Source organism: Zingiber officinale, chromosome 1A, assembly GCF_018446385.1.
Source record: "Zingiber officinale cultivar Zhangliang chromosome 1A, Zo_v1.1, whole genome shotgun sequence".
Classification (NCBI taxonomy): Eukaryota; Viridiplantae; Streptophyta; class Magnoliopsida; order Zingiberales; family Zingiberaceae; genus Zingiber; species Zingiber officinale.
Window position 1 is genome coordinate 113203574 of NC_055987.1, and position 22883 is coordinate 113226456.

The 22883-nt window shown below is 38.2% G+C and overlaps 2 protein-coding genes across 4 annotated transcripts; one reads left to right on the forward strand and one right to left on the reverse strand.

The window, feature by feature from the left end:
• Positions 1-210: 210 nt before the first annotated feature.
• On the reverse strand, positions 211-5560 carry LOC122028805 (uncharacterized protein At1g01500-like). Of its 2 annotated transcripts, none has more exons than XM_042587727.1 (2): positions 4650-5560; positions 211-727 (listed from the first exon to the last, which is right to left on the reverse strand). In XM_042587727.1, the coding sequence occupies exons 1-2, from the start codon at positions 5379-5381 to the stop codon at positions 494-496; spliced, it is 966 nt and encodes a 321-aa protein (XP_042443661.1). In that variant the 5' UTR covers positions 5382-5560; the 3' UTR covers positions 211-493. The 2 variants fall into 2 exon arrangements, with proteins under 2 accessions (XP_042443661.1, XP_042443655.1); XM_042587721.1 differs by lacking the exon at positions 211-727 and adding an exon at positions 990-2345.
• Positions 5561-12639: 7079 nt separating this feature from the next.
• Positions 12640-17709, forward strand: LOC122028816 (CBS domain-containing protein CBSX3, mitochondrial-like). 2 transcript variants are annotated; one of them, XM_042587741.1, is made up of 6 exons: positions 12640-12795; positions 13562-13824; positions 13994-14075; positions 16926-16999; positions 17256-17316; positions 17393-17709. In XM_042587741.1, the coding sequence occupies exons 2-6, from the start codon at positions 13567-13569 to the stop codon at positions 17533-17535; spliced, it is 618 nt and encodes a 205-aa protein (XP_042443675.1). In that variant the 5' UTR covers positions 12640-12795; positions 13562-13566; the 3' UTR covers positions 17536-17709. The 2 variants fall into 2 exon arrangements, with proteins under 2 accessions (XP_042443675.1, XP_042443684.1); XM_042587750.1 differs by lacking the exon at positions 12640-12795 and adding an exon at positions 13184-13326.
• Positions 17710-22883: the final 5174 nt, after the last annotated feature.

Sequence of the window (22883 nt, forward strand, 5' to 3'; positions counted from 1 at the left end):
TTCATCATCTTAAAAAGAATGATTATTTAGAGGGGGAAAAAGAAGAAATTCCCAACTGAAATCTGAAATACACGATTGGCCAAACCAATCAAAATCCATAAAATTCAAACAATGACTGGAAAATTTGGGGAGCAATTAAAAGTATGGGATATATAGCCTTAGGACGACAGACTTACGAACAGCTTGAAATTTAACATTTATTAATCTGTGTCGAAAGGAAAATGGATTTCCATTGTATATTTAGTTCAGTCTATCCACATGGTATCTATGAGGGTCATTTTATAGTTCACACAGGTATTACAAAAGACTTCTATATGCATAATGAACAGCTTCCATGAGCATTTATAGGAAAACAAAAATTTTTTTGAAGCATTCTATCTCAGGAACCTACCCAACATGGAAAAGGTGCAACTGCAAAGGCAAAACTTTCTCATAGTATAAAACCGACCTCGAAGCAAAGACCGTAGAATTGGTCTAGAAGACTAGAAAGATGTCAAAAGAATCGCCTTTTGAAGTTAGTGGTGGTGGCCCGGTACGAACGCATAAGAAGTCCAACGCCAATTCCTATTCCAACACACATTCCCAATCCTATTCCAACACCGACTCTTACACCAGCATTGAACCAGGTTAGTTGCCCATCGTCCTCCTCGGAGTACCAACCTCCAGGATAGTAGTAGCCATGCCTTTCGTGTATACTCAAATCACATTCATTAGTTTCCTCTGCAAGCTGCAAAAAGTAAGGTTGACCAATAACGGCTTATTACGCTAGATGTCAAAACCTTCAGAAACTAAGATATTTAACTTTCAGAAACCTTCAGAATCCTATATTTAACTTTGATGTTTACGCCACTGCTTCCTGATCATTCTACATATTCGGAAGGCTGTAAATTCCTATTCTGGAAACTTCCAAAAAGAAAATGGATAGAAAGAAGGGAAGAGTGAGGGAGGAAAAGAAGAGAGAATCACATTCATCTGATTTGGTATAAGGAAAGGAAGATGCACCAACAAATGACTAATGTGAAGGAAAATAAAGTATAAATTCTCGTCCATCTTTTTCTCCCTTGTTAATCCTTTGCCTACCCGTCAAAGGAAACTTAGCTGAAGGGGGGTGCCAAGTCAATCTGCGTCAAGGCCCCCCTATTAAGCTGCAGAAATCTGGCAGGAAAAATATGTTCACAACAAAAACCAGCAAATAACCAAAGCTCAATACGATCTACAACTAGTGGTCAATTCCAAGCAAATGTGAATAGGTAGAATATAATCAATAGAGTACACGCTGTGAGGAAGAACTAAGAGGACCAAGGTTCAAATCCCACTATGAATATTTTGGAAGCCGGCTTCTAAGTATGCATAAGCTATGTTTCGGATTTACCCAGTAGGTGAATTAGAGGGGAAGATCATCTTCCTATTAGTACACGCTGCTTAGAAAACAATATCTGAACATGCCCCGACTATATTGGTCAGCTGACTGGTGGTCTGAGTAATCCAAGGTAAGAGTAGTCAAATTTGCGATATTCCAGAACTTATTCCTAGGCTCTCGGGAATAAACAAACAGGAAGAATGACTTGGTGACAAATTTTCCCTCCTAGAAGATACCACTATATATACATGCAAGACAGAAACACCAAGGATCAAATACTCTAATGCCTCTAAAAATCTGCTCAGAAAACAAGGCTCAGGCTGCTCAAATGGATAGATGACTAGCTTGGGTCAATGCTTTGAAGATGACCTACATGGGTTATCGTTAGATTCATAAAAGTCTAGTTTGGATTACGCTTCATAAATCGAATGCACCTAATTTTTTCAGTAAATGTTCCTAATTCTAGCATACCTGATGAGCATGATGAACACAAGAAGTGTGGAAGCAGTAAACAGACTCTGAAATGAAGAATTTTCTTCCCTCTCTCTCTTCTTTCCTGTTTCCTTTCTTCTTTCCTAATGATACTAAAAGGCATTCTACGAGGTTAGTAGTCCAGTAAATGTCCTTCAAACGTTTATGCTATGACTGGGTTCCTTAAATTTTTCTCATGGCCATAATTAAATTTGACTATGGTCTTTTACGTTTCTTTACACAAACGTATTCAATGATTAACCAGGCTGGGTAACGTCGACCTTGGAGTGACTGGCCCGGCCCCACGGAAGTTTCCCACCGGCCACCAGGGTAAACCAGGAAGCGATCGCAACGGGCAGCCCAGGAGGTCAGCATCGTTTAGTTGCGTGCCCCATTTGGAGGAAAAATTCCTGCAAATTCGCCATAGCTGGGGCTCGAACCGCTGGTGTTTCGGTGACAACCTGGATGTCCTACCGCTGCACCATAGCCTCGGGGGCAACACCCTGTATTCAATCTTTAGATGCATAGTGGTCAATGTCAGCTATTTAAGACTTTATAACTTATATGCATTAGGCTCTGTTCTGAAAATTTCAAAAACAGAAGTAGGGTACATAGAACTATAGAAGTATATAACCGATTCTATTTTAAATTTCATATATATTTTAGTACTATATGGCATTTTCACTGGTCAATAATTTAAAGGGTCTTGATTTACACATTCCAATACTTATGCTAGGGGAAAGGAAATTACCTAATTGTATCTCGATGCAGGATTGAACCCAGATATGAAGGGTAATAAATTTACCTTTATCTGTGTTTTTTCATTCCATTTCTCTAGACTTTTCTTTTTTGAACTTTCATGTTGTTTATTAGTTTATTTCAGCAGTGAACAATATGGTATTTTATTCTAAAATAGAAAGCATTTCAAAGTCATAAATAAAGCTTGACTGCTGGTTGCCCTATAAATGAAACATTTTAAGATATTTCAAGTGTAATTATGGCCTGATCGTAGGAAATTTTTGATTCCCTTCAAAGCACATTATAAGCAATCTCTCTTTTGTGTTTGATTATATATGATCAATGCCCAAACTTCTATTTAAGAAATGTATGCATATTAGCTGATCTCCTGAATGTTCTCTTAATATTGCTGAAGTCTCCATGCATTAACTTTTATTCAGTCTACAACTTTCATTTTAAATTTTAGCCTCAGTGGCTTACTTTGAGCATTAGTTTTGATTACATTTCATTCAATATTGTAATAAACAAATGGGAAAAAATGATAAAGCATATGCACAGATGTGAGGGTGATGACTCAATGTATATTACCATATTCCTATGCAGGTTTTTCTTTAACCTTTAGTTAATGCTTTAGTCCTAAATCTTGTGGAACTTCTATCATATTTTACCAAAGTAAAATTAACTAAATTCCTGTCAACAAAATTAGATCACGATTGGCCCCTTTGAAACCCCGACTCATCAAAAGTGATAGTCAGAGTTTGATAGAATCAGACAAAACCAAACTTAAATTGATCAAAACTCATTGGGATTCATCAAGTTTGAAGATTATCAATAATGCAAAGTTTATTCACATTGGATTTTATTTGAAATTGTGGATTCAACTAAAAATTTCAAAACAGAAACAGGAACGAATACGGAGAACCGTATTAGAAAAGGAAGGATCTTCTTGTCAAGCAGGGGAGGGGGTGGTAGTAGGAGGGGAAGGGATTGCGAGTTGAGAGGACAGCATGAGGGGTGGAAAGGATGTCAACCTCACATTCATATTTCTGCTTGAACCATGCATTCATAACCATGACTTGCTTGAGGCTAAAATATGATTTTAGACTCACAGAGCAGGTTGTATGGTCATTGATTAGGAAATAAAAAATATAGATTATTATCTTTGTGCCACAATATACAGGATTTATATTCCTGTTTAAGTATACAAAAATGTGACGCTAAACTATAACTTTATTTCCTGACTTCCTTTGTAAGTTAATCTATGATAAGGATCAAGCCAAGAAGAAGACATAGTGCTAATCATAATCAAGTGAATTGCATAAAACATATACCACTATGAACAACTATGCTTATATTCATATTTCTAGGCTCCAAGTAACATAGATTCTGAGTTGATTAAATTTCTAGCCATGTCAACTCAATTTTATTTTTGAAACAAAAAAGAAGAGAGATTAAAATTAGAAGAAAAAAAAGTAAATACTCATTTTATTATTTTAAAATTCTTGCTTATTTTTTCCTAACCAATCCCACCAGTTTCAATTGTCAATTCCAAATTTAACAAGACAGTATTAAGGACCTAGAAAGCCCCTCTAAGAATTAATAGACTCACTATGTAGCATGAAATTAGCAAGGCCCTGTGCAAATTTCAAGATGTTGTGCAAACAATACTTAAACCATTGACATTTTGCACGAGATGACTTAGTTATCTTATGGTTTACTAAAAGAAAGTATTCTGTTAGGGTATTAACAATGCAAGTGAGCACAATACAAGGCAAGTCAAACTCAAGCCTACAACATGAGGAGTTGATTGATCATGCCCAAAGAACAACGTCCTCATGGTCTAATTTGGATTAATAGACTTAAGGATAATACCTAACACTGATGATGCATTCACATGGAAAATCTAATAGGTGTAAATTGGATGTAGACAACTCGATGACCAACCACTTTCAAAGAAAAAGGTGACAGATTATTCACTACTCAAAGGATATATAAATAAATAAATATTTCATTCTACAAGAAATAAACGAACAGATGATATCGAACTTCTTGGAATAGGGATCCGAACGACTCTACTTACTGATGATGATGCCCTTCGAAGAACTAACTCTTGATGACCTGAGGTTTCTTCATCCTCTGGAATCGAGTCAAGATTTCCAGGTCTAACAGCCTTCCTCCTGCCACTTAGCTGCACAGTCTGCGTCAAGATCACCGGCACCGTTGCAAAACAGCCAGCCACATAGACCTCAAAAGAGGGTGGAAATATCCCGAGTCTGGACTGCACGAAAGCAGAAGCTCCAGTTGAAGCTGCCGAGTAACAGTCCATGCTCCATCCGTTTGGATTCTTATCGGGCGAATGATGTTGGTCGAAACTGACGGATGAATTGTTCAGAAGCGCCTCCGTCCTCCCCAGAGAACCGCGCAGCAGTAGGTTGCCCCGATCATCGCAGATTTGAAAATCAACCGCTTCGGCGATCCGCACGGAATCAGTGCTCACATAAGTTACTTCAGCAGCGTCATGGTCCAGGCGGTCGCGACGGAGGGAAAGAGAGGTAGGATCGGATGAGGGGACGCGTGCACTGTTGATCTCGATGACGGCGCCCACATCGCGACGGAGGTAGGAGAGGGTAACCTGGGGCGGAACGGCGTCGACGGCGCAGGGGTAGACACGGACATAGAATAAGCGAATCTCGAGCCACGAAGAAGGCGAAGGGGGCGGAAGGGAGATGCCTCTAGGGCAGCCGGAGTTAACTCTGACGGTCCTCTGGGGAAGAGAAAGGCCCTCGTCCTCCGCCGGTGTCTGATCTACCATCACCGCGAAACGGAAGACCTCAAATCAATCAGCAGAAAAAAAAACTTCAACTATCTTTCCTTAGTTTCGCAACAAGAATTAGGGATCTTCCAATCGGAAATCGGCAGAGCGCGATGGCGATTGCGATTGCAAACAATGAGAAAAATGACGGGCGCGATAGAAATAACAACAATTTTATATTTATAGCCTTCTTGAAAATTTTCTTGCATATTTCAAATGAAAGAAATTCTAAAAACAAATAGCTGTATCCTGCGGCAAAACTTATGTTTACTTGGATGGAAGTACTTTGATGTAAGTGTTGGACAAAAGAATCTGTTATCGGGCCTGAGCGGATATGATTTCTATCAAGTGATGAAAGTAATATGCACAATGTTGACAGAACGAGCCGAGGGCTATTAGAGAGATCGATCTGGCGAGTTGACAGGCCGAACAGTGAAACACCCATGATTTTATTCCACTTGAATAAATTTTATTTTGACCAGTCCGATATTTAACATGTGTAGATCGTGCTCACACATGAGTCAACTTGATTGAGTACAATCCGAACTCTATATTTACATTCACACGTGAGAAAGAACCTCTCTCCATATATTTATTCACATCTTCCATATATATAAATTAATATAAATTAATTAATATGTCATAAAATTTTTAATATAAAATTAAAAATCTCATTCACAATCAAACTTTTATTCTCTTTTATCTTTTCCTCTATTCATTTATATTCAATAGTAAGTGTTATAGTACAGAGAAAAAAAAAAAAAATACAAGTGATAGAGTCTTCTCACATATATAATTTGTGAGAATTCTTTTATTCTATCTTTCCGTTCAAGTAATTGGACTTTTTTGAGAGAATTTCTAGATAGTATCGAGACCATGCATTTGTGTGTTGACATCTATCTGATTAATTCATAATATTTTTTAATTTTATATTATATTGACTTAGAGTTTCTTAATGAAGATAAGCTTACACTTAACCACATTTAATTATTTTTGTCTTTATTATACGTTTAGTTGATTTGTCAAGCAAGATAAAAGGTTTATCTTAAATGCGTTGGATTTGAAACTACAAGTACACAATTTGAGGCCATAAATTCTAACGGATATTGTTGGTAAATCTTCAACGCTATTTAATCCGATTTCAATATAACCTTAGGTGAAACTGAAAGAACTGTTTTTCTTACATATAAACGTAAAAAATAGAGGTACTAATGGATCAAGCTTGGAATATGGGAGAGAACCTCTATAATGAGAGCTCCTTAAGAGCTCCCAATGTGGATGTGGCATAAAAGAAGGAGCTCTCTTTCATAGTGGGAGGGAGTTCCTCATTTTGGGGAAGAAATCATTATTTTTCTTTTTATTTTTTTAATTAATTGTTTTTAATTTAAATTAAAAATAATAATAAATTTTTTATTTAGGTTTTTTATTTCAAATAATATAATTTATTTTTAATTACTAATATTGTTTAATGGTAATTTATAAATTTAAATTTTATTTATATATAAGATAAATATAATGAAAAAATATGTGACTTATAAAAGAGTTGTTTAGAGTTTTTTTTTATAATGGGGATATATGCAAGAGTTTTTACTTTTAATGTGGCGTTGATGTGACATCAAGAGAGCTTTTAGAGAACTCCCCACGACTATGGATGTAAAATATAGTATCTAAATAATAATTAAATAATAAGATTATTTGAAAAATAATCTTATTAGATTTTTCAAAAATTTTTAGAAATTTTCTGAAATTAATTCGAGTTCATATGATATGTTTTAATGGGATTAGTTATCGAACTTAGAGAAAGTCCTGTTTGGATATCCCCATTAAGTTAGAAGTTGATTGAGGAACAACTTAGGGTTTAATTAAATTAGACCTAAGTATACCTAGTATAAAAGTTTTCCTCCTCCATCTCTTCCTTCCCCGATCTAGCTCCGCTCTCCCTTCTCCGCTCTGCGTCGCTATCGACCACCACGACCTGACGTCGGTCGTCGCCGCCCATCACCGTCCATTCGCGCGGGACCAATCGACGACGTTGTTAGTTATTGCTAGAGCCGTAGAGCCCCTGTATCGCCAAAGTCGTGCCCTAGCTTCAATCCCTTTCTCCTTGATTCTTCTCATTATCATGGCTCGATCCATCATCACTGGTGCTTCTTGTCGCCTGCCCTAGTCAGATTTCCTCCGCAAGCCTGGGTAGTTGTCGTTGGCCCCTTTCTGGCTAAGAGTCTTCATCTTCCATTTGGTTGTGACCTAGTTTTGGATCCACCACCGTCCGCTGTCTCCGTCTGAGCCTAACTCAGCCATCGGTCGCCTCTCTTCCTGCCATAAGAAGGTACACTGTGCTTTTCCTTTTCTATTCTTCCTTCCATTCAATTGTCGGCCATGATATTCATCTAATCTGCATATGGGATGCAAGTCCAACCTATAACATCGTATGAGTGTTGTTTTGGGATACTTGGCGTAGAGGACAATAGCTTCACAATCCTTCGGTCATAAATTCTCATAGTTGTTGTAGAATCGAAAAAAATTTAGATATCTCCACAATGACATGATATTGTCCACTTTGGGCCTAGACCCTCATGACTTTACTCTTGGGCTCTCCCTAAAAGGCATCATTCCAATGAAGATATCTTTCTCTTTTATAAACTCATGATCTTTCCCATGTGTGTTTCAATGTGGGACTATGTTTGTAACCTTGCAAACCCAACAATCCCCCCTTAAACAAAGGACCACATGCTTCCTATGTCTGATCCTCGACCCACCAGGTATTCCTGCCCCTCGGTCCACCCGATCTACTAGGACTTCCTTGCCTAGCCGCAACTAGGACTTCCTGTCTGGTATCTGGTCCTCTTGATTCAAACATAGGAGCCTCCACTTTCTTTGTTCGAGGTCAATACTGTACTCACATTGCTCAATCAAATCATATCTCTTGTGCACAGTCAGCGGTTAAACCTTCTGGCAGTCCGGACTCTGATACCAATTGTAAGATCGAAAAGAATTTAGATATCTCCACAATGACATGATATTGTCCACTTTGACCCTAGGCCCTTATGGTTTTGCTCTTGGACTCTCCCCAAAAGGTCTCATTCCAATGAAGATATCTTTCTCTTTATAAACTCATGATCTTTACCATGTGTTTTCAATATGTGACTATGTTTGCAACCTTACAAATCCAACAGTTATTGCTTCGGCTACAAGTCAACAGAAGAGCGTACGAAATTAGGTGAGTTTTGGATTGATTGTACTTGAAATAAATCCTATGTGGAGGTGGAATAGTTGGAAGTATTTAATCTAATTGATTACGGAGTTTGATTAGTTTGTGTTGAGTTGATTAATTAGCATTGGATTGATTAATGAATGGATTTGGTGAGTATGTGGATATATATATAGTTTTTAATTGGATTTGTTAGGTTAATTATATGATTTAGATGATTTCATGATCATTATTCGAATCATCGAATTGATATTGTGATTGGTGGATTAGGGATGGACTTGTTATCTAATTAGATTTGGATTATTAGGTGGAGTTAAACATGATTACCTAATTAAATTAGGATTGGGTTTTAGGTTTAGCTGATTGTTGTTTATGTAATTAGTTAACTATACATCATATGATTTGCAGGACGTTGATTCGAGACGAGCGTCTCGACGTGGAATTGTTTAGCACGATCAACAGATAAAGGCAGGTATTTCTTGCTTTGTCTTTTTAATACATTGATCTTAGTGCATGAGCTATATATTCGGATAGTTACTGTGTTTATCTTGACTCCACTCATATTTTTCCTGTGCTTGATACTTATCCATTCGATCTTTGAGCTACTCGTTTCTATATTTATACAGTCTCACGTTGCTGTCTATGATATTTAGCAGATACTAGATACCATGCTTACTTACTTTGACTACTGTCTATTCATGTATCTTATTGAGCATGTGGGCTTCATGTAGCATACATGATTTCTATTTATACATATATGATGATAGTTACTGTGTTTATCTTGACTCCACTCATATTTTTCCTGTGCTTGATACTTATCCATTCGATCTTTGAGCTACTCGTTTCTATATCTATACAGTCTCACATTGCTGTCTATGATATTTAGCAGATACTAGATACCATGCTTACTTACTTTAACTACTATCTATTCATGTATCTTATTGAGCATGTGGGCTTCATGTAACATACCTGATTTCTATTTATACATATATGATGATAGTTACTATGTTTATCTTGACTCCACTCATATTTTTCCTGTGCTTGATACTTATCCATTCGATTTTTGAGCTACTCGTTTCTATATCTATATAGTCTCACATTGCTGTCTATGATATTTAGCAGATACTAGATACCATGCTTACTTGCTTTGACTACTGTCTATTCATGTATCTTATTGAGCATGCGGGCTTCATGTAGCATACCTGATTTCTGTTTATACATATATGATGACTGTTACATTTTACGTATCATGTCATTGCATGCATGCCGACGACCATATCTCCCTTGTGGTTGAGAGGGTCGTTGGCTAGGGTCGTATGCTCGGTTACTCATGGGTAGTGGTAGCTGGAACAGATGTCGCTTGTCCTATCGTGCTCCGACTCGGTCACTCATGGGTAGTGACGACTGGAGATGCGAGCAGCAGGGACCCCGTGCTACGTAGCCATTTAGCTACTACACAAACTGTTCACTCGGTCACTCGAGAATAGTAGCAGTTGAAGTGTCGTACAGTTGTCATCGATCCGGCCTCTCAACCATACAAGGGTCGTGGTGCAGAGAGGTGGGTGAGATGACCATCCGTGCATACACTATTATTATTATACCTACTGATGTTGTTGCTTACTTATGCTACTGTTGCTAGCTTATGCTGATATGCTTACATATGTTGAGATATATATTTGTTGTATGTGTTTAGACATTGAGTTACTTATTGGTAATATGTATATACCTTACATGTTACCCTTGTAGTTATGAGCAGTACTATAGCAGATCTTTGCTACTTCTGACCTTTTATTACTAGCTTAGGATATGGTTTTAGGTATGGACATTTATCTTGATATCATGGTAGTATTTGCTATTTTCCCTATGAAACTGTATACCTTTGTATCTTTAGTTCTTTATTATGTTTATGTACTATCTGTCTATTATCCGCTAAGTCCCAGCACTCACCATCCCATGAATTAGTGTGTTTCGCTAGGTAGCAGGTAAAGGATTTATGGAGTCGCCTGGAGATTCTGTCTGGCAGTCCCATGTCACATCGAGCGATTTCTTCCGTTATTGCTTTTGTTCGTTTTATTGGTTTTAGACTTATTCATGTATATGTATCTTTGTATGGAATTCAACTTTGTGTTTTCTTGTATTTAGATTGATGTTATCATGTCAAGCCGAGCCATCTCGCAGTTAGTTATTTTGTTAGTTTCACATTCGTTATTTTGTGACTTCCGCTGTGTTCTGTTCTAGCCGTGTGAGCTGTTTATCAACTGCGTGGTTGTGTTTACTTTCAGCCGTGTGAACTGCTTATAAACTGTGTGGTTGTGTTTATATCTAGCCGTGTGGACTGTTATTTGCTTGTGAGTAGCCATGTGGTAATGTATATATGTTTCATATTGTCACAGTTATAGGGGAGATGTCCGTTTGTCAGGCAAGGACTCTTCCAGGGCATGATAATGGATGCCTTAAACAGTGGAGGTAACAAACCAACTAAGGTGCGTTAACTTAGCACATGCCCTAAGTTAAGTAAAAATGGAACATATATTTTTCTAATATTTTAAATTATGAAAAAATAACTAAAATAATTAAAAAACAAAAATTAAGTTTCATATATGGGCAGCATCGGCGGTCGCCCCCCTTGCCGGTAGTAGAACCCCTAGTATTATGAGGTTCCACCGGTAGAGATAGAAGATATCGTCCCTTGTTTCACGTAAAAATCACCCCTTATGCTTGAATTTCTGGATCCACCATAGATTATATATATATATATATATATATATATATATATATATATATATATATATATTTACTCGGATGGTAATGTTGATATGTACTCTAGCCAATTTTATACTATAATGATTATGAATTGTAGGAGGACGGATCTTCTGGTCCGTAAATTACGGATCAGAGGATGATACATTTTTTTAGACGACCCTTGATTTGAATGGACCTTATCTATTTAAAAGTGTGGTCTATCGAAATCAAAAGTCCTTATCTAATGAACCATCCTATGATCTATAATTTTCGGATCAAAGGATCCCTACTGGAATTGTAGTTATTATAATTTATAAATACTATAAATATGTGCATATGTGAGATTCTATTTACATTGCCGTATTCCTTCTCAGGCGTAGTCAAATGATCATGTGGTAGATTTATAAAATTAAGAAATGGTCAATTTTGGATGAATTAGATGGGAAATATATTTTGACGAAAAATCTTACTCAGTACCACTACACTACTCCCTTTTAAATTTTAATGATACGAGATAATCCGATTCAATTTTTGGCCGAATATGTGAGATTCTATTCCAATCAAATTAATATTGATTGATAATATATTACAGTAATAATAGCCTTATGACAATTATAAACTATAGTTATTATAAAATTATTACTTATTATAATTCCTATATTTGCATTAAATAGTGATTTTGGATGGGATTTTAATATTTTAAATTCTAAAATATCATCTAACCGATATATTTGTTGGAATAATTGGATTATAAAAAAAAGATAAAAATTAAAAAATTACACTTTATTTTCATTATTATTAAAAAAATCATTATTAAAAAATTATTAAAGTGTATTCCATATAATAATATCATTATCTAATATTGTTTTTAGTAGTTTTGATTAAAATTATTAAAGTAATTATGATTAATATTAAAATAATTCTAACTATAATTACTTAATAATTTTTAAAAATTATACAATAATACTAAGTAAAAATATTTTTAAAATAGAAAATATTCTTTTAATATTTTTTAAAATTAATAATGAAAATAAAGGACATTTTGTATTTTTTTTAAAAGAAAGCAGGTGAAAGGCATTTTTCAATAGAGGACTGATCTGGATATTCGCCCATCGTATATCAACATTAACTGCCTTCCGATTTGTTGGTTTATTAGTTAGTTTAAATAATTAATTGCTAAATATCTTATCAGTTCAATTATTAATTGCCAATGATATGTTAATAAAAGCAATGTTGATAAGACAGGTGGAGTCCTTGTGGTGGCCCTGCAAAAACACAATTTTTTTTTCTTGTGGTGGTCCTGCAGCGAGTCTAAACTCCTACTTAACCCAATCCCAAACCCTCTTTTTTTTCCCCAGATCTCATCCCCTTCCCTTTCTTCTGCACCAATCTCTACTCCTCTCCTCTCCTCTCAGTCACTCCGCAGGAGCGTCTCTCTTCTCTCCTCTTCTGTTGGTGAAGGTGAGTGTTCTAATCCTCGTAACTTCTGACGATCTCTGTGTTGGATTGTTGTTGAGCCGATCGCCATAGATCTTGCGCTAAATGCTCCTTTTACGGCGGGAGATGACCTGGTGATATCTGGCAAGATGGCCGGTTCCTTGGCTGATCTTTACTTGGCATTGGGACCTGGGATCTACTTGCCCTGTGTTTTCCTTGCCTTGATTTACTTGGCATTGAGTTCTAATTTTTGCAATCAAACAAGTCTTCAGGACAACGAAAGGGAATAGTTTGAGTGTGATGTTTCACGCTCGTCTGGTTTTCAATCTTATCTGATCTATACCCCGTTTAGTTATTTATAGTAAAAAGTGCCTTTGAAGGTTTTCCCCTTTTGTGTGAGATTTTGCATCAGATGGCTTAGGGGTTGAAGTAATTAACTGACAGAGAAAGCAAACCAGGAACAGGTTAGATGGGAAGAGCAGTTAATTATCCATTTGTTAGAGAGGTTTTGATTTCTACACTATGCTGATAATAATAGAAGGACGTAGCTGCCAGGTGCTTTGGCTTTTCCCCCTTTTTTGTGTGTGATTGTTTGCCTGTGCAATGCTTTATTTAGGCATTTGAGGGTGATTTAATGAATAAAGAAGATACTATCTATAATTCTGTGAACCATATATTCTTTCATACTTATTAGTGATGGAGAAGCATTTCGTGCGAAATAATTACTCTAAGATGCTTTGTTTTGAGGTTAGACAATTAATTAGCCTAATGTCTACATTGTTGACAACAGGAATCATGCAGAGGGCAATGCAATCACTGCGGCTGCATGGAAATGTTCTTAAACGAGCTGTTCTCCAACATGTTCGAGTCATGAACCCCTCTGTGCTACCAACTGTGTTTACCCGCTATGAGTCAGTTTTGCCATCACGTTTAGAAGAGCATGGATTTGAAAGCACAACTATCCTGGATATTCTCACAGCTAAAGGGAAGAGTGCCGATGGCTCCTGGCTGTGGTGCACAACTGATGACACTGTTTATGATGCTGTCAAATCTGTATGTTGCTGAGACAATCCTTGTTTCTTTTTGTTATTTGTCATGGAAATATCATAGGACGTGAGTGGCATTGCCAACAAAGAAATGGCAGTCACACACTCTTGGGGGAAAACCAACTTCGTTTTAATAGTTTTGTGCAAATTGAAATTTTAATCTCTTGTTTTTCTAGATGACACAACACAATGTTGGAGCTCTGGTGGTGGTGAAACCAGGGGAAGAGAAGGCAATTGCTGGTATTGTTACTGAGAGAGGTAATTGTCAGTCAACAATTTATTTTGTTTTTGTAGAATGGCACAACGGTGCGCAAGATTCATTTTCACATCTACAACATGCCCTAGCTTGTTTGCATGCAGAAATCTAAACATTTATACGCCAACAAAAGTGAATCTGTAAATATTATTTCATGTTTCCACTCAATGACACCAACATAATTAATCTCATAGGAATAAGTTGTGTTTGGTATACATGAATTAAATGAGAATAGTTCAATCCTTAATGAGTCTATTCCAATGTTTCGATGGATAATTTGAGGGTGAACGATTCATTCTAAGGAATGACTCAATCCATTCCCTGCTTTTACATGGAAATTTTCATTCTACTGTGAAGTATAATATTCATTAACAAGCCATCATTCCAAAATTTAAATAGAGATAAAAAAATCAGTAAACTAAGCAAGACAAACGACTGATTGGCTGCTGGGCTAATTGAGCTAGTTGGGTTGGGTGTGCTGGTTGAGCCGAGTAGGCGGGTAAATTGGTTGGGCTAGGAGGTTAGGTGGGCGGCTAGGTGGGCCCTGGTGAACCATGCCGGGCTTGTTAGTGGGTCATGTTGACTTGTCAGGAATGTTAGGTTGGAAGGTGGGCAAGCCAAGTGGGTTGGATAGACTAGTGAGATTGATTAGACAGGGTGTGTTAGTTGGACCAATTGAGCAAGGTGAGTTGAAAAGATGGTCAGACTCAACAAGCCTAGAAGTCTGATTGGGCGGAATTTATTGGACAGACAAGTGGGACCGGTCAAGCTAGGTGAGCCAAGCATGCCAATATAGCTGGGCAAGCTACACAACTCCGAGGGGTCAGGTGAATTGTTCATGCCAATTGGATGAGCCCAACAAACCAGATAAATGATTAACAAAATAAAATCTGAAAGTAACATAGCACAATTCTAAAATATAAATTAGTGACAATATTTGATCCATTTAAAAAAAATTTAAAACATAAATGATTTTTATATTATATAACATTATCTTTGGAGATATTTCATAAAATTATATATATATATATATATATATATATATATATATATATATATATATATATATAATACACAAAATTTTGAGTGGCCGGATCACTTCAGTTTTATATATATATATAAGGAAATGACAAGTTGCCCGATCCCCGTGCCTGACTCCCTTGCTTGATGAGTCTATGGGGCACCCGGAAGTGATCCGGGCGCACGGAAGTGTGAGTCAATTGCGCATGGGGAGTCGGACAACATAACATCATATATATATATATATATATATAGTTTTTCATCAACCTGAATGACACAAGTTGTTTATGAAATGATTAACATGATACAATTGCGTCTCTTACATGTCAAACGAGTTTGGGTTGGTTTAGCTATAGTAGCTGAGCAACCGAGCAGGATGGTCATAGGTGAGTTTATTGTGCCGGCTAGATGAGGTAGTGTTGCACAACAGATGCAAGGGGACCCAAGCTTCGACGGGTCATAATATTTAACTTGGGTCTCAGAATGAGGTGCATTTTTTTTTTGAATCAAAGCTCGTTTACCCAGATTTGTTGCCGTGTGGAACCCATAATTGGCCAAGTTTTGGATTAAAAAAAATCGTTTAGGACTTTTTTTGGAGGCTCCGAACATCTTTTTATACTATTTTTAGTAATTTTCATTTATTTGGTATTTAGGGTATTTTTTTGGTAATTTCCGTCTTTTATGAGTTAGGGTTTGTCTATTTAAGCGTATGTTTAGTTGTTTGAGGGATATTTTTTTTGTTATTGAATAAAACTTATATTTTCAGTAGAACTTAGCGATGGCGATTTCTCTTAGTTTGTCAATTTCTTGTCTTGTTTTCTTTGCAAATCCTTTCTAACTTCAGCTCGCGAGATAATCACTATTCTATCCAATGTTAGGTAGATTGGGCACCTCGAAAGAGACTACATAGAGGATGTAAGTCAGATTCACTGGATGAATTAGAGAGAATAGAAAATGAGTTAAACATAGACTTAAGCATCCCACTTATACCATTCTCTTGTTACAATCGATTAAAAGAATGAAATGCAAGATTCACCTTTTTATTACATTCCATTACTTTCTAAATTCCATTCGATTCTGTTTCATTCCATTCATTCATGGATTTTTAGTAGATATTGCATTTAAATTTGTTTCTCTTCATTCAGTAGAGTTTCAGATTTCCTTTGTCAGCTATACCAAAATATGTGGGTCCTATGTCAACTGCAAAAATATGTGGTCCTATGTCAACTGCAGTTATGGACTATTTTGACACTGGTGCATATGAATTCATTCTACTTCAAGAATATGAGAAGCTGCGGTGGCTCTCGCATTAAAGATGATGATCCTTTTGTTTCTGGAGCTTAGTTGCACTTTCATTATGTATGTAACTTAGATATGGTATTTTTCAAGGTTCATCTGCATCAAATTTGGAGATTCTGAATCAAATAGTTACTTTGTGATTTTTTTGTTATTGATTTAACTTTGTGAATTGATGCAACTCAATTGCCCAATGTTTAATTAGTATCCCCCACGTCATACTTCATAGTTAATCAGTTGTTAATTGAAGAAGCTGCGTTATTTAACTGAGGTAAGGGATTAGGAACCAAACTATGTGGAAAAGGGCAGCACCAATCTTGTTACAAATTGGTATAATTAATAAGCTGGAAGCTAAAGAATACTTCAGCGAATAGACAACTGAGTTGAATCTTTTGAACATCCAGTAAGAATAATTGATTCACAGATAAATTTGTTCTGCACTTGTTCAGAATCAAGAACCAATTCTGATGATTTTTTTCTCAGCTATGCATTCTGATACCATTGTGTTTCTCACGTTTGCTTTCTTTGTTATTCAGATTATCTCCGTAAAATCATTGTGCAAGGAAGATCTTCCAAGGAAACTAAAGTTGGTGACATCATGACTGAAGAGGTATAATTGAAGCAGCTATTTTACATTATCTTATTTATATAGCTCATACATTTTTGACAAAATTATCCATGCCATCTTTCTTATCTGGTCCTTAATTCATCTGCACAATTCATTAGTTTCTCAAGTCTCAGATTTGTTTTAATTTGTTCATATGGGTACCCTCCAGTTGAAACTGTAAATTTTGGTGTGGAAATATTGTCTACAGATTTATTGTTTCGCCTTTCAATCTCATTCAAACTCTTTTTCTTAAATTCAGAATAAACTTATCACCGTGACTCCAGATACTAAAGTACTGCGGGCAATGCAGCTGATGACAGGTTTGAACGTCTTCTACTTGAGTTTATTTAGCTGGATTTGGCTAAAACAATGAATGGCAACCTCTTCTATTTGTAGACAACCGCATTAGGCACATCCCTGTGGTTGGTGAGAAAGGAATGATTGGAATGGTCTCCATTGGTGACGTTGTTCGAGCTGTGGTGAGCGAGCATCGTGAGGAGCTGAATCGCCTCAATGCTTATATACAAGGAGGATACTAAGACAAGTAGTTCCCTAGTCGAATAACGATAGACCATAATGATGGCAAAAAACCTCTCGTTTCTTTGAGCAGACTGCGAGCACATGTACAATTGTGCCGGTTTTCTCTAGTCAAGCAAACCTAGATCCCTTTTTCTGGCTACTTGATAAAGTTTCTGAATAAATTTCCTTCGATATATCATGCTTCTTATGAAGTTGCAAGCTTATGGTTGAACTTTTCAAAACCTCGTATACGCTTTTACCTTTATCGATGAGCACATTGTTATTACATTGGAATGTAAAAATATGAAATGTTTCTTTGATTGGAACGCTAAATGTGTTACGATTACGGTGGGCCTTAATGGTGTGGTATATGGCCACTTCAAGAGAGCTTGGGGTCCTTGAAAGTGATTCACTTTCTCCACTGTTTGGTCCTTATGTTAAAGTATTTTAACTTTATGGCATTGTGTTGGTGCAATCGGTTTCCATTGCCATCCTATGTAAACTATGTGAGCTGTTTGGGGTCTAATTCATTTGGTGTATCCTGATGACTTTCTCTTATTCGCAAGAGTAGACGAGTCCACTATCAACTTATAGCCGAAGTTTTGCAGTTGTTTGGAGATGTTGTTGGACTGAGGGCCACTCTGTAGAAATCCAAATTGTACATTGCCAAGGTCGATATGCAGATACAGGATAGGTTGTTGGAGCTGATTGAATTCCAACAGGGGGAATTCCCTTTTTGGTGCGGGGTCATTGACAAGTAGAACTCTATCTGTCGACCCTTCGTTGAGCAATCTATTGGCTGAGATAGAGAGGAAGTTTAGCTGAATTGAAATTACATAAAATAAATTTTAATTTATCTGTCGAGATGACTTGAACAGATAATCTTAGACAGTCAGTCTTAAAGGTTAGGTCGAGTTGTTAGGTCGTTTGGAAGATGACTGCTTCGTGTCACCGAGTCTGAGTCCCAATTGAGTTCGAGTGACAAGTCAAGTCGGAAAGTAGATTCGTCAAGTTGGGATTCAGAGTCGTCGAGTCTGTCACAAGAGTTGCTGAGTTGAGAGTAAGCGTCTCCAATTGCTCCTGACTAGAAGTCAAGTCAGGAAGTAGAAGAAACCGAGGTTACTTTCAAACAATTTCCTTAACACAAATTCGCCCTCACCTACGACTGTGCTTTAAGGTTTTCTCAGATTATCTATTTCCCTGGGAGGTCGAGAGAATAGGCAAAATAATAGGAGTAGAAAGGAAAACAACATAGTCTTTAGTAAGTAAGAGAGCACTGTCAAGGGAAATAAGGAAACTAAGATCAAGAATGAGAGGAATAGATTTATGCGACATAGCGCGAGTCCTGAGTTGATAAAGAGAAAGAGGAGCACTAAACGTGTCATAGTTAGTAAAAAATCAGAGATGGACATTCTTCACAAATTTATGACAACTTAGCTCCTGGCCATCAAATTGGGTATTTAAGAGAGGAATATTCATAGTTTTAATTAAAGAGGTTGGGAGAAAAGAGGTGAGTAAATTTTCATTAATTGTGGAAGTAGTAGTACCACTATCTAAGAATGCGCGGAGAGTAAGTTCATGACCTTGATCCGCTCCAGAGTGTGGTGATACCCCTCTTGCTGAAACTTGCAATCATAGATCCGCCAGTTCTTGCTCTTGTTCTTTACCCACCAATTGTAAAAAGAAACCCACTGTAAATATTTCCTTATAGGAAAACTAAGTATACTTGGCGATAATAGCCCAGAAGAACTAGATGATCTAGTTACACAGTATTTTCGACATCTTGACTCCTACACAGATACTTATTATCAAGATTATTTCAAGCCCACGTACTTATATACTTTAATAAGTCAACAAGGCAATTTAGACACAATAATTTCTAGACTTGAGAAAATTGAAATCATAGGAGAAAATCCTACCAAATATTGGGGAAAAGATAAAATATATTGCAAGTTAAATATTATCAATCCCGACTTAACTATTAAGGTACAAAACTTAAAATACATCGATTGGGAAGCTGAAGAATTTAAAATGCATATTACTCAACTCTTGGCATTAAAAGCAATACAAAGATCATATTCTAGACATAGAAGTCCTGCTTTTATTATAAATAAAGGAGCAGAATAAAAATGAGGACAGTCTCGAATGGTATTTAACTACAAACGTCTAAATGGCAATTGTCTTCAAGGTCACAACACGCAGAAGACAGTAGCGGATCGACAGCTAAGGCTCAGCTCGCCATGGGCAACTGAAGCGTCAATCGACTCCTGGTCGGGGTTGTAGTCTCCGTGTCGACCGACAATTGGAGCAACTATGCGACATGTTGGGACTTTCGAGCCGCAAAAATCGCTTTTTGCGTTGCGAAAACCTCGAAGTCTTGCCACGGATCCGTGCGAAGATATATAAAATAAATCATGTACAACCTAGATCTACCTTAGATCTACATGAACAAGAAGCGTTACTCTTGTTGCGAAGCCCTTCGCTTATCCCACTCGTCCAAAAGAGTTTTGTATCCACACGGACAAGAGATGGAGATAAACCACCTAGAGTGTGCTAGCACTCTTGGATGGCTCGACAATGGAGGAGAAGGAGAATAGAGAAGGAAGAAGATGACTTGAATGAAAGCACACAATTGCACTAACTTCTCTTAATGTGGTCGGCCACATAAAACATGTTTTATACCTCCATGTAATACCAAGAGTCATGACTCTTGGTCTTCCTAATGAGGTGACACACAAATGAGGTGGCTCTTGATGATATGGAACACCATCATTGGACGACCCATGCCAAGTTACAAATGAGGTGGCATTTGGTCAAGTCAAACTTGACCCTTCATCTTCCCTCTCAAGTCAAGTCAAACTTGACTTAAATTCTCCCATGGTTGATCAAATCTAACCATTGATTCAAGTCAATTTGATTTAATGAATCTCTATTCATTAAATTAAATTGATTCAATGAATCATAATCTAAATTAGACTCATTCAATACATGAATCAAATTGAGTCCAACTCAATTAGTCTAATTTAGATTACTCTTAATCCAATTTAGTTCATCACATGAACCTAATCCTCTTGGTTCATCATATGAACCTAATTTCCATCTAATTTCCCTTTGTGTGTGATCCTATAGGTTCTTGTAACGTTGGTAATGCTCCTAAACCCATTTAGAAACATAAGTAATGAGCGGTATCTAGCAACACATCATTACTACCCAAGTTACAAGAATGTTGAGATCCAACATCACCTTTGTAACTGCTAATTGTGACTCTCACAATATGTGACAATGTCCTTCTATCCTTGACATTTAGATTGATCAAATGAGGTATAGTCCGTGGCATCCTCTAATCAATCTATATCTTGAACTCCAAGTAGACTCACTCTAATCAAATGAGCTCAATATCATCATATTGACTCATTTGGGCATGACCATATACTTAGTGGTCTCACTCTATCAAGAATCATAATGTCACTCCTGTCATATAGGAGGGATAGATCCCATCTACATCACTCACATCCCTCCGCATAATTTGTTACATACCTAGTAATCGCCTTTATAGTCCACCCAGTTACGGGTGACGTTTGACGAAGTCAAAGTATGCAACTCCTTATGTAAGGAACCATGGTGACTTCAGGTCCAAGGACTCATAGTCATACTAATAGTCACATGAGAAAGTATATGACACTCATATAACTGATCCTGTCCGAACGCTGAATCAACGGACGCTGGGCACGTGACGCTCTCTGAAATGCTGACGTGGATCTCCGACCGGTCGCACTGGTCTCCGACGAACCTGCAAGGAAGTCGGGCCGGGAAGGGGTTCCCGGCGACGACCCTCCGACGCTCAAGTCAGGCAAGTGGACAACAAAGAAGTGGCTCTCAATCAGAGAATGCGTACCTCCGACGAAGTGTGAGGCCCCTTATATAGAGCTGTGAAGAGGCTCCCGCACACATACCGAGGCGAATACGTGTCCTCTAACCATACCTCAGTATGGGTATGTCAGAAGAGTTTACCTGACGCCATACTGCTACAGTCCGAGCGCATCTCTGATGGGACATCGGGACCCTCTGTCATAAGATCCTGCGTATGGCCTGGTCATTGAGCATACCCGCTGTCAGAAGATATTCCCTTGTCCTTTTGTCTCTTCTTACCCCCTGCCGAGCGTCGGGCCAGTCGGCAGTCCCTCACGCCCGGCCGGTTGTATGTGCTGGTCTGCTCGGGCGATTCTCGGTCGTGTGCTTTGCTGACTGTTCACAGTAAATGTTACTTTATGCCTCCGGCCGAGCGGGCTCCCCGATCGGCCAAGCGACCCTATTCCCCATGAGCGTCGGAGACCGACTCCCAGTCGGGTTGTTCTTGATTCCACTGAGATCCCGTTCGGCCGACCGACCTCCCCTTCTCCGGTCGGCCGTTTGACCTTTTGACTTCACATGGCGTTGACTTTCCTCAAAGTGGGGTCCCTGTTCTTACTGCCGGATCATTTGCCTCCCCTTCAAGTCTAGTCGAAGGAGGCAATTAGTCCGACTGACTGGACGATTGATTCACCGAGCGGTTCATCAAAGAAACCATCTTCCGCTCGGCCTATGTGGTGCTAACCACGACCTCAGTCAACGCCATCATCTCTCAGATCTCCTCAGAATTCGCGCCAATATTCGTCATTAGGGCCAAGGACGCGCTCTGTGCCTCGATAAAGCGCTTATTAAATGCTCTCCCGTGGTGGAATGCCACGTGGCGTTGCTGCCGTCATCGTACGACGGCGGCGTCGCAGGCGACGAGACCGAGGCGATTTGAAACGGACGGCCCGATGCGTGCTTCGGTTCTCGTTACCTGAATCCAACGGTGGAGGCCGCTCGGGCTCAACCCTATAAAGCCTTCGCTTTCTCCGCCCTCGCCGCACTTCTACTCTCGCGTGCCCAGTAGCTTCGGCATTTTCAGTGCTCCGGCGACTCCGATTCTCCCTTTCCGGTGATCCCGCATTCTTCGTCGATCCCCCTTCTTTTCTGTAAGGTTTTCCTTCTTTCTCTCTTTGTTTCTTGTGTTCTCTCTGCATTTCTTTCCTGAGTTTCGATCCTCGGGGCATCATTTCGTTTGCTGTCTTCTTTCTCCTATATTCTACCTTTCTTCGCCTTTTTTGATTTCGTCCGCTCGGACAATGGCTAGCTCTTCCCAACCACAAGACCAAGCCCTCGGCCTATGGTATACCACCATGGAGTCGCGCTTCGATCAGCGCGACGCCGACATTCTGATAGATAGTTTTGACATCCCTTTTGACCTCGAAATTATCTTACCCACTCCCTCCGCTCGGCCACACAAACCGCTGCGTGAAGCCTTTTGTGCTTTCCGCGACCAGTTTACTGCCGGTCTGCGACT

Coding starts and splice junctions, on each gene's coding strand:
- LOC122028805 (XM_042587721.1), bottom strand. CDS start 5,381: ATGGTAGATCAGACACCGGCGGAGGACGAGGGCCTTTCTCTTCCCCAG. Junction 2,346..4,649: donor TTCGAAGGGCATCATCATCA/GTAAGTAGAGTC, acceptor ATGCATCTAAAG/ATTGAATACAGGGTGTTGCC.
- LOC122028816 (XM_042587741.1), top strand. CDS start 13,567: ATGCAGAGGGCAATGCAATCACTGCGGCTGCATGGAAATGTTCTTAAA. Junction 13,825..13,993: donor TTTATGATGCTGTCAAATCT/GTATGTTGCTGA, acceptor TTGTTTTTCTAG/ATGACACAACACAATGTTGG. Junction 14,076..16,925: donor TGGTATTGTTACTGAGAGAG/GTAATTGTCAGT, acceptor TTTGTTATTCAG/ATTATCTCCGTAAAATCATT.